Below are 11,373 nucleotides of genomic sequence, written 5' to 3' on the forward strand. Positions count from 1 at the left end.
AAGCATCCTTACCTCTTTCTTAGCACTCCAGAACCAACCTACCGACAAATCCTGTTGGTTCTGTCTTCAAACATATCAATGGTTAGCTTGGCGGAAAGGAGGAGGTACTAACTGGAAATGGCATAGTCTTAACCTGAGCAGGGACTGTTTGGGCGTATGTATATGTAAAAATCCATCAAGAATAGTGCACTTTGCATATTTTACTGAGTGCTGCAACCTAATAAATGAAACATACTCCTATGTGTGTGTGTGTGTGTGTGTATGTAAAACCCCATCCCTGGGACTGGCTCTGTGGTGTAGAAGGTTAAGCCTCAGCCTGTGGTGCCGGTTCCCTGCTAATGCGCCTGGGGAAGCAGCAAAAGATGACCCAAGTGTTTGGGTCCCTGCATCTACATGGGAAACCTGGAAGAAGCTCCTGGCTTCGGACAGGCCCAATTCCAACCATTGGGAGTGAACCAGCAGACTGAAGCCTTCTCTCTGTCTCGCCCTTTCTCTCTCTCTCTCTCTAACTGTGCTTCTCAAATAAATAAATAAATCTTAAAAAAAAAAAAAAACACCCCTTTCACTACTTCACTACCACACCCAAGCCACGATCATCTCCAACATCACTCACCTGAAATACTGCAATTGCCTCCTAACATCTCTTTGCTTCTGCTCTTGCCCTCCCCTACCCAATCTTTTCATCACCAAGCAGCCAGAGGGACCCTGTAAAAACAGCCCCAGTGATGCCTTGGCTCAAAATTCTCCAATGACTTTTATATAGAATGAAGTCAAAGTCTTAGCAAAGATCTACAAGGCTTCCCCTTCTATTCTCTTCTCTCCTTGGCCCATGTTTTCTTACCAAAGTAGATATAAGAATTTTTAAATGACATAGGTTAGACTAAAAAGTTCATGACTATTCCTCTAAACAGACTACAATCTAAACAGTTCATCTATCCTCTGCCCCCCCATAACAATAATAATTACCTGTTCCAATAGTTTCATATAATTCATAATATTTAAGAAGTTCATCATAATCTTTCATAGTCTACCTGGAAGTGATTCAAAATTACAAAAGAACCTGTAACACAGAAATAATATATGATCAATAAAGGAAATATGACCAAATTATCTTTACTACCTTGAAACCACAAACATTAATAAACCTTAGGCACATAACTGATACTAAATAAACTGATTAGCCATATTTTAAAAAAAACAACAATCTAGATTGCTAATCACCCACCCATCTCATATGGGCACTGGTTCACGTGCCCGCTGCTCCACTTTTGGTCCAGCTCCCTGCTCACAGCCTGGAAAAAGTAGCTTTACCTGCTATTCCACGGCGCTGGCATCCCATGTGGGTGCCGGTTCGAGTCCTGACTGCCCCATTTATGATCCAGCTCCCTGCCAATGGCCTGGGAAAGCAGAAGATGGCCCAAGAACTTGGGCAACTCCACTCATGTGGGAGACCTGAATGGAGCTTCTGGCTCCTGGCTTCCGCCTGGCATAGACCTATCCATTACAGCCATTTGGGCAGTGAACCAGCAAATGGTTCTCTCTCTCTCTTGCTATATATATATATATATATATATATATATGTATATGTACATATATATATATATAACTCTGCTTTTCAAATAATTAAGATAAATCTTAAAAAAAAAAAAAAAAGAAAAGAAAAATCTTTTCCAAGAACTTTTTTTAAAAGATATTTTTATTTAAAAGGCAGAGGGGCCAGAGCCGCAGCTCACTTGGCTAATCCTCCGTCTGCGGTGCCGGCACTCCGGGTTCTAGTTCCAGTTGCTCCTCTTCCAGTCCAGCTCTCTGCTGTGGCCCAGGAAGGCAGTGGAGGATGGCCCAAGTGCTTGGGCCCTGCACCCGCATGGGAGACCAGGAGGAAGCACCTGGCTCCTGGCTTCAGATCGCCGCAGCGCGCTGGCCATGGCAGCCATTTGGGGGGTGAACCAATGGAAAAAGGAAGACCTTTCTCTCTCTCTAACTCTGCCTGTCAAAAATAACAAATAAAAATAAATAAATAAATAAATAAATAAAAAATAAAAGGCATAGTGGGAGCCGGCCAGTGCTATGGTATAGCAGGCAAAGCCACTGGCTCCTGGCTTTGGATCGGCCCAGCTCTGGCCATTGCAGCCATTTGGGAAGTGAATCAACAGATGGAAAATCTCTGTCTCCCCTTCATTCTCTGTAACTCTGCTTTCAAACAAAATAAATCTTGTAAGAAAGGAAGGCAGGCAAGCAGGCAGGCGCAGCAAGAGAGAAGCCTTCCTCTAGTTCTCTCCCCAAATTTATATAAAGCCAGAGCCAACAACTCAATCCAAGTGTCCCATAAAGGTGGCAAGAACCCAATTACTTGAGCCATCACCACTGCCTCCCAGGGGTCACACTGGCAGGAAGACGGAGTCAGAAGTTAGAGTCTGAACTCAGATGCTCTCATGTGGGATGGGGGCATCTTAACCCGTAGACCAACGCCCTTGGAACTTTTTGAAGCTCCCTCATACTCACTGAGCAACTGAGAACGTAATTAGAAATACTCTTATTTATTTATTTATTTATTCAGATTTTTTAAAAATGTATTTGAGGCAAAGAGAGCAAGAGATCAATCTTGTATCTAGTTCACTCCCCCAGATGCCTACAAAAAGGCAGGACTGGGCCAGGTTGAAGCCAGGAGCCTGGAATTCAATGCAGGTCTCCCATATGGGTGGCAGGGACCCAACCACTTGACTTCCTGGTCAACTAGCAGAGACTTACACCAAGGTAACACTGAAACAATGTACTGGGGCCAGCACTGTGGTGCAGTGGGTTAAAGCCTCAGCCTAGGCCGGCGCCATGGCTCAACAGGCTAATCCTCCGCCTTGCGGCGCCGGCACACCGGGTTCTAGTCCCGGTCGGGGCGCCGGATTCTGTCCCGGTTGCCCCTCTTCCAGGCCAGCTCTCTGCTGTGGCCCGGGAGTGCAGTGGAGGATGGCCCAAGTCCTTGGGCCCTGCACCCGCATGGGAGACCAGGAGAAGCACCTGGGTCCTGCCTTCAGATCAGCGCGGTACGCCGGCCGCAGTGGCCATTGGAGGGTGAACCAACGGCAAAGGAAGACCTTTCTCTCTGTCGCTCTCTGTCCACTCTGCCTGTCCAAAAAAAAAAAAAAAGTCTCGGCCTACAGCACCAGCATCCCATATGGGAACCACTTCAAGTCCCAGCTGCTCCACTTTCAATCCAGCTCTCTGTTATAACTTAGGAAAGAAGTGGAAGATGGCCCAAGTGAAGATGGCCCAAGTCCTTGGGCCCCTATCCCCTATACCCGTGTGGAAGATCCAGAAGAAGCTCCTGGCTCCTGGCTTCAGATCAGCACAGCTCTGGTCATTTCAGTCAGTTAGGGACTGAACCAGCAGATGGAAGACCTCTCTCTCTCTGGATCTACCTCTCTCTGTAACTCTTTCAAATATATAAAAATAAAATAAAATGTACTTTTTTTCCCCTTTCTTCCATTTTCTCTACCTAGCCCTTTCTCTCAAATTACACCATGTCTTCAGTGAGTAATACCAATGTGGACCCAGTTTATTTGTTAAATCTAGGGACTATCATTTGGGCTATATAAGAAAATTGGTGGGGGCCAGCAGTGACACAGGTTAAGCCTCCACGTACAGCACCCACAACTCATATGGGCGCCGGTTCAAGTCCTGGCTGCTTTACTTCCAATCCAGCTCTCTGCTAATACGCCTGGAAAAGCAGTGGAAGATGGCCCAAGTTCTTGGGCCCCTGCACCCATGTGGGAAACACAGAAGAAGCTCCTGACCCCTGGCCCACCCCCGCCATTGCGGCCATTTGGGTAGTGAACCAGCATATGGAAGATCTGTCTGTCTCTGTCTCTCCTTCTGTTTTTCCAATAAATAATTAAATCTTTTCTTTTTTTTTTTTTTTTTTTTTTTTTTTTTTGACAGGCAGAGTGGACAGTGAGAGAGAGACAGAGAGAAAGGTCTTCCTTTTGCCGTTGGTTCACCCTCCAATGGCCGCCGCGGTAGGCACGCTGCGGCCGGCGCACCGCACTGATCCGAAGGCAGGACCCAGGTGCTTCTCCTGGTCTCCCATGGGGTGCAGGGCCCAAGCACTTGGGCCATCCTCCACTGCACTCCCTGGCCACAGCAGAGAGCTGGCCTGGAAGAGGGGCAACCGGGACAGGATCGGTGCCCCGACCGGGACTAGAACCCGGTGTGCCGGCGCCGCTAGGCGGAGGATTAGCCTAGTGAGCCGCCGCGCCGGCCAAATAATTAAGTCTTTAAAAAAAAAAAAAAAAAAAAAGAAGGGGAGGGGAGGAAAGGGGAGGGGAGGGGAATGGGAGGGGAGGGGAGGGAAGGGAACAAAATTGGTGCTTACATTATATACTACCATACTAATAGCAGATTATACTTGAGTTTTCAAGTTTGAGGTATAGTGATGGTTTGAAACATTTTTAAGTGCTTTGTTTATCCTCTAGTTTGGAATGCAGAACACAGGACCTAGGATTGTTATAAGTCAACTTTGTGACGGCCAAAGGAGGCACAGGTGTTATTGGTCATGTGACAGATGGTCTCCCAGCTGTGGACAGTGAAGAAGGACCACCCAAATCAGATCCCCGAGTGTCCTTCCGGGTAGGACGAAATATAAGTATCAGAGGCATACATGACTGAGGTCTTGACCTTCTCTGAGGAAACAAGGAACCGGCTATGTGGCAGGGAGGAGGCTTACGGTTAAATCTTACTGACGGCAACAAGCTGGGGGCCTCTGTCACCAACATAGTATCATCTGGGCTAAATTACTACCTTCTGCAAACTACGTGCATTTATCCTGTCTAGTGAGCTTGAGAAGAGTGATGCTGAGGATGATTTCAGACCCAAAGCAGAACACAGAGCGGCTTATAACGTGCGCCATCGACGTTTAGGTAGCACCCTGTCCTGCTCCCTTACAGCGGCTTGTGGGGAGGGGTAACCAACAGAGGTATGCAGGAGGGAAGATCCACTGGTGAAACAAGCCCCTGAGGGTGCAGGAAGCGCTGTTCTGGCTCCTCCCACGGGAAACAAAATCCAAATATGAGCTAAGAGGTTAGGAATACTGGCCTCTAAGCAAACCTCCAAGCACCTCCGCTCCTGCGCCACCACCCACGCGCCGCCCCGCTAAGAGAAATGCCAGCGTGAAGCCCCTGGACAATCACTCCTCCTAAGTGCTGGGGGCCGGATGGCTCCCTCGGGAAGCCTTCCCCGGAGCGGCTCCCCTTCCCGCCCGCAGGTGGCTGCTCTCTCTCCCACAGCAGCTGGTGCACGCTCCCCTTTTCAGGGCGAGCCTCTTAAGCCACTACTTTGGGGAGAGGGAGGACCTGGACACTGCCAAGGGGGTGACAGCTAAGCCCTGTCCTCCTGCTCTGTCGAGCCGAGTTGTCCGGATAGGAATACCTCGGCACCTGCCTCGGATCTTTCACGTGGGCAGCCGGGGTCGCGGGATCGGGAACTCCGACCGCAGCCTCCTCGGGGGCTGGCGCCTGGCCGGCACAGCCGAGCGGTACCTCGGAGAGGTCGGGTCTCTCGTTATCCCACTCACACAGGAGACAACCGGGGGTCGGGAGGCCTAGGTATCTCCTCCAGGAACAGGCCGGGGGGTGGGGTCCCGGAAACTCCTCGGTCACACTGGGCTCTGGCGGCCGCTCCCGGCACCCCGCACAGCCCAGACCCCAGCCCTCGCCTACGGCTGCCGTGGGCAGACGACAGAACTGACCTGAGGGGCACGGGGCCGGGCGGGGCGGGGCCGGACAAACGGACAGGCGAGCCGGCCAGCCGTCCCGAGCGCCGCGGCGTGTGCCAGGAGCTCCTAGGAATCTTTTCGGTTGTCGCGCTCAAGCCGCTTCCGCCCGCCAAGGGACTCAAACCTCCGGGGCCGGAAGAGGCGGGGCGCGGCGGGGGCGCGCACGGCGGGCGGGGGCGCGCACGGCGGCTGGTTCCCGCGGGGCGGGGCGGGGGTGCCGCGAGTGAGGTGGCCGTTGGGTGTTGGGGGCTGCTGAGGGGTGTTGAGACGTCGCTCCGCAGGCTGGTGTCTGCCTGAGGGGGCGTGGTATGGACCTGCGAAGCTTCCGCATACCCAACTTTCTTACGTTCTGTTTCCTAAAATGGGTCTACCAGAAAGATCTCAGGCAATCACAGTTCTCACTTTTGTCCGCCTCTTGCCCATTGGCGGTTCTCCCACCCAACAAAGAGAGGTAGACCTTTCCCCTCTCCTGAATCTTACTAAAATCTGTCGCCAGGAAAAATTAAAAAACCCCGGGAGCCGAATTAATTGTCCATTAGGTAACTTATGGCATCATCAAAACCAACGTAGTATCCCAACAGAAGTTTTTCTGATACCTTTATTCTCCTTATGTATTTATTCTTTTTTTTTTTTAATTTTTTTTTTGACAGGCAGAGTTAGTGAGGAAAGAGAGAAAGGTCTTCCTTCTGTTGGTTCACCCTCCAAATGGTCGCTATGGCCAGCGCTGCGCTGATCTGGAGCCAGGAGCCAGGTGCTTCCTCCTGGTCTCCCATGCAGGTGCAGAGCCCAAGGACTTCAGCCATCCTCCGCTGCACTCCCGGGCCACAGCAGAGAGCTGGACTGGAAGAGGAGCAACTGGGACTAGAACCCGGGTTGCTGGCGCTGCAGGCAGAGGATTTGCCAAGTGAGCCGCGGCGGCCATTATGTATTTATTCTTATTTAGAAGGAAGAGTGAGAGGCAGAGAGATCTTCAATCCGCTGGTTCACTCCCCAGATGGCTGCAATGGCCAGGGCTGGGCCAGGCCAAAGCCAGGACCCTGGAACTCCAACCCCCTCTCCCAGGTGGGTGGCAGGGACCCAAGTACTTGAGCCATCTTCTGCTGCTTTCCCCAGGTGGATTAGCAGGGACCTGAATTGGAAGTGGAGCAGCCGGGACTTGAACCAGCACTCAAAGGTGATGCCAGTGTTACAGCCAGTGTGTTGACCTGCTGTACCACGATGCTAGCCTACCTTTGCTCTTTTGATTACCTGTGTAATTTTGATCATCTGTATGAGTTACAATTATAGTGCTAGCTTGATCCAATAGAAAAAATTTAGACACAGGAAAGAAAAGTTAGATGTAAGCTTCTATGTGTATTTTTATTATAATGAAGTATGATACGGTGCTGGATAAAAGACTATCAAGCAAAAACTATGACAGTAAGATAGCACCTGTGGCCAGTGTCTAGCCCAGTATTTAGATTCTTGGCTCCTGTTGACTCCAGCTTCCTGCTAATGCAGACCCTGGAAGGCAGCAGTGATGGCCGAAGTACTTGGGTTCCTGCCACCCGCGTGGGAGACCTGGACTGAGTTCCTGGACCCCAGCTTCAGCCCAGTTATTGCAGACATTTAGGATATGAACCAGGAAGTAGAGAACTCCCTCTTTCTCCCTTTCTCTCTGTCTGTTTGTCCTTCAAAAAAAAAAGTTAAAAAAAAAAAGCATATACAACATTTTGTGGAGTGAAATATGAGTAAGGAGAAAAGGTAGGGGAAATAAGAGAATGTTAAAAAGAGGTTGTGGGATTTTATTTATGTTGTTGGTAATGGATGATGGTCAATATCGAGTCATTGGCATTTCCAGCCCGCTGGATACCTTTAAATGATGTTACAGTTTCATTTTACAGTGTTTAGACAGGCGCTTCTGGAAAGGTGAACTCACTGATGTGCTGAGAGGTGGTGCAGCAGGAAAGGGCGTGGCAACTCTGCCCCATACCTCATTTATCTTGCTCGAGGCATCGCTTTCATTTGGCTGTTCCTGAATTGTACCCTTTGTATTAGGTTGGTAAATGTAAATAAAGTGTTTTTCTGACATAAATAAATGCTTACAATAATCCAGCGTTTGAAATCTATTTGCAGTAATCTAGAAATTATACCCTTTTTTATTTCAACTATTCACATTATGATGAAACACTTTAGATGTAAAATTTTTCAAGGTTATTTTGAGTTTCCATTTCTCAAAACAGTTTGAAGACCACTGAATTAAGAAGAACAAGTATGCAGCAAGAGAGAAAACATCTCAGCATAGGCAGCATGACTCTCTGAAGGTTCATCTCCTCACACAGACCACAAGGAGGCTGGATTATGATTCTGCTGCTCCCTGTTTCAAGAAACACTAACGGGCTGGAGTTGCCATGCAGTGTGTTAAGCTGTCACTTGCAATGCTGACATCCCATATCTGAGCATGGTTCAACTCCCAGCTACTCCACTTCTGATCCCACTCCCTGCTAGTGCTCCTGTACCTGGGCCCCTGCCACCCATGTGGGAGACCCACATGGAGTTCCAAACTCCTGGCTTTGGCCTGGACCAGCACCACCTGTTACAGCCTTTGAGAAATGAACTACTGGGGAAAAGATTTCTCTCTCTTTCTCTCTCTCATTCTGCCTTTTAAATAAATCAATAAATCTTAAAAAAAAAAAAAAAAATTGGGGGCCGGCGCCGCGGCTCAATAGGCTAATCCTCCGCCTTGCAGCGCCGGCACACCAGGTTCTAGTCCCAGTCGGGGCACCGATCCTGTCCCGGTTGCCCCTCTTCCAGGCCAGCTCTCTGCTGTGGCCAGGGAGTGCAGTGGAGGATGGCCCAAGTCCTTGGGCCCTGCACCCCATGGGAGACCAGGAGAAGCACCTGGCTCCTGCCTTCGGATCAGTGCAGTGCGCTGGCCGCAGCGTGCTTACCGCGGCGGCCATTGGAGGGTGAACCAACGACAAAGGAAGACCTTTCTCTCTATCTCTCTCTCTCACTGTCCACTCTACCTGTCAAAAAAAAAAAAAAAAAAAGATTGGGGTCAACATTGTGGCATAATGGGTTAAGCATCCCATATGAACACCAGTTCAAGTCCCGGCTGCTCCAATTCCCATCCAGCTCCCTGCTAATTGCCTGGGAAAGCAGCAGAAGATGGCCCAAATGCCACCCATGTGTGAGACGTAGAGAGTTCCAAATCCTGGTTTCCCCTGGTCCAATCTTGGCCATAACAGCCATTTGGGGAGTGAACCAGTGGGAGGCAGATCTCTCTATGTCCCTCTCTGTGTGTGTCTCTCTCTATCCCTCTCTCTCCCTGTAACTCTGCTTTTCAAATAAATAAGTTAATCTTTAAAAAAAAAATCACTGGGGTTGCTGCTGTGGCGTAGTGGGTAAAGCCGCCTCCTGCAGTGCCAGCATCCTATATGGGCGTTGGTTTGAGTCCCGGCTGCTCCACTTCTGATCCAACTCTCTGCTATGGCCTGGGAAAGCAGTAGAAGATGGCCCAAGTCCCTGGGCCCCTGCACCCGCATGGGAGACTGGGAAGAAGCACCTGGCTCCTGGCTTTGGATCAGCACAGCTCTGGCAGTTGTGGTCAACTGGGGAGTGAACCAGCATATGAAAGATTCTCTCTCTCTCTCTCTCTCTCTCTCTCTGTATAATTCTGACTTTTAAATAAATAAATAAATCTTTTAAAAAATCACTGTGTGATATCAAGTCATTTGAGATATAACATCTCTGCCAATAATAGAACCATTAGCAGAACTGATAAAACCCACTACACATTTGGGACATTTCATGTGCACTTATGTGCTTCATCTCTATACCCAAATGTCTGCCACTCTCACATCAGAATGATTTGTGCTAATCATTCTTTCATCAGTCTTCGATGTCTGTGCTGTGCCAGACCCTATTCAGGACAATGTCAGAAAAAGGAAGAAAAGAGGTCATGGCTTCTGCCCAAAGGAGCTGAAAGACAAGAGCCAGGCTCATAGACAACCAACAGTAACCAAGAGCCAAATGGAAGTGCTACACATCCAAGGACAAGTGCGTGCAGCGGTGCCATCCACAGCTCAAGGAGGGGAGCAATTCATTCTGGCCAGGGGATGGAAATACTTTGTACCAGAGGAAGGTTTTGGGAAAAAAATGGAAAGAAGTGACACGGGAACAAGAGAGCATTCCCCGGGCAGGAGAAACTGTGTGCAGAGCACAAAGGCAAGAAAACACAAGCCTCCGTGGAGAAGGGCAGGTTGAGAAGAGCACAGGGTATAGAGAGGGTGTGGCAAGAAAGAGTGAGCTGGAAGAAGGGGCTCCCCCAGTGGGAGGAGCCTGGCATGCCAGGCCAGAGTTGGGAGGAGTGCTGAGCAGCAAAGGGAGATGAGCTCATCTGCATTTCAGAGCACAGCAAGACACCCACCGCCAGGACTTGAGAGTGCCAGACCTGCCGAGCTGGGTGATGGCAGGGAGCAGCCGGGACTTGAACCAGTGCCCATATGGCACTGATTTACCCACTATGCCACAGTGCTGGCCCCAATGCATTTCCTGTAAGTTTAAATGCCCAGGCCTAAGAAAGCAGGGTATTTTTTAAAAAGATTTATTTATTTGTTTGAAAGGCAGCAGAGTTACAGAGAGGCAGAGGCAGAGGCAAAGAGAGTGGTCTTCCATCCACTGGTTCACTCCCCAATTGGCCTCAATGGACGGAGCTCGCTCCGCCCATCTGAAGCCAGGAACTTCTTCCAGGTATCCCATGCGAGTGCAGGGGCCCAAGGACTTGGGCCATCTTCTACTGCTTTCCCAGGCCATAGAGGAGAGCTGGATCAGAAGTGGAGCAGCCAGGACTTGAACCAGCGCCCATATGGGATACTGGCACTATAGGTGGAGGCTTTACCCGCTATGCCACAGCACCAGTCCCAATAAGTCTTTAAAAAAAATGAAGAAGAAGAAATAGCTAAGAGAACAAGTGCTAACATTAAACCCAGCCTCTCCACTGTTTTGCTGTGAATATGATTTAATATCCCTGGGCACTGTGAGAATTAAATGAGATCATGGATATGATGTTCTTGGGCTCAAAAAAATTATAGCTATTTTATGTGCCATAAAGACACTTCATTCATTTATTTTCAAACAAACTAGCTTTGAAATGTCATGTATAATAATCGTGGTGCTGAGGCCGGCACTGTAGTGTAGCAGGTAAAGCCACTGCATGATGCGCCAGCATCCCATACGGGTGCTGGTTGGAGTCCTGGCTGCTCCAATTTTGATCCAGCTCTCTGCTATGGCCTGGGAAAGCAGTCGAGGATGGCCCAAGTGCCTGGGCCCCTGTACTCACATGGGAGGCCCCAAAGAAGCTCCTGGCTCCTGGCTTTGGATTGGCCCAGCTCCAGCCTTTGTGGCTATTTGGGGAGTGAACTAGCGGATGGTTCACTCTGCTTCTGCCTCTCTGTAACTCTCTCTCTGCCTCTGCCTCTGTCTCTCTGTAACTCTGACTTTCAAATAAATAAATAAAAATAAATAAATAAAGCTTTTAAAAACTGTAAAAAGAAATAAGGCATAAAATTATATGCATATAAAAAATACTCGTGGTGATTTATCGTAGGTTCAGTAGGCTCTTGTTT

At 49.2% G+C, this 11,373-nt stretch overlaps 1 protein-coding gene across 5 annotated transcripts in view; it reads right to left on the reverse strand.

Moving 5' to 3' along the window:
* MELK (maternal embryonic leucine zipper kinase) overlaps window positions 1-5,845 on the reverse strand; it is an 83,835-nt gene extending 77,990 nt beyond the window's left edge. For 2 of the 5 annotated variants that reach the window (XM_062207947.1, XM_062207943.1), the window contains exons 1-2: window positions 5,738-5,845; window positions 967-1,060 (exon numbers count right to left, since the gene is read on the reverse strand). In XM_062207947.1, coding sequence (XP_062063931.1) covers window positions 967-1,014 — 48 coding nt within the window. In that variant the 5' untranslated portion in view covers window positions 1,015-1,060; window positions 5,738-5,845. The remainder of the gene's footprint in view (window positions 1-966; window positions 1,061-5,737) is intronic. The other 3 variants (XM_062207945.1, XM_062207942.1, XM_062207944.1) reach the window with 2 other exon arrangements.
* Between the last annotated feature and the right edge of the window lie 5,528 nt (window positions 5,846-11,373).

This window comes from Lepus europaeus, chromosome 12 (assembly GCF_033115175.1).
Source record: "Lepus europaeus isolate LE1 chromosome 12, mLepTim1.pri, whole genome shotgun sequence".
NCBI lineage: Eukaryota > Metazoa > Chordata > Mammalia > Lagomorpha > Leporidae > Lepus > Lepus europaeus.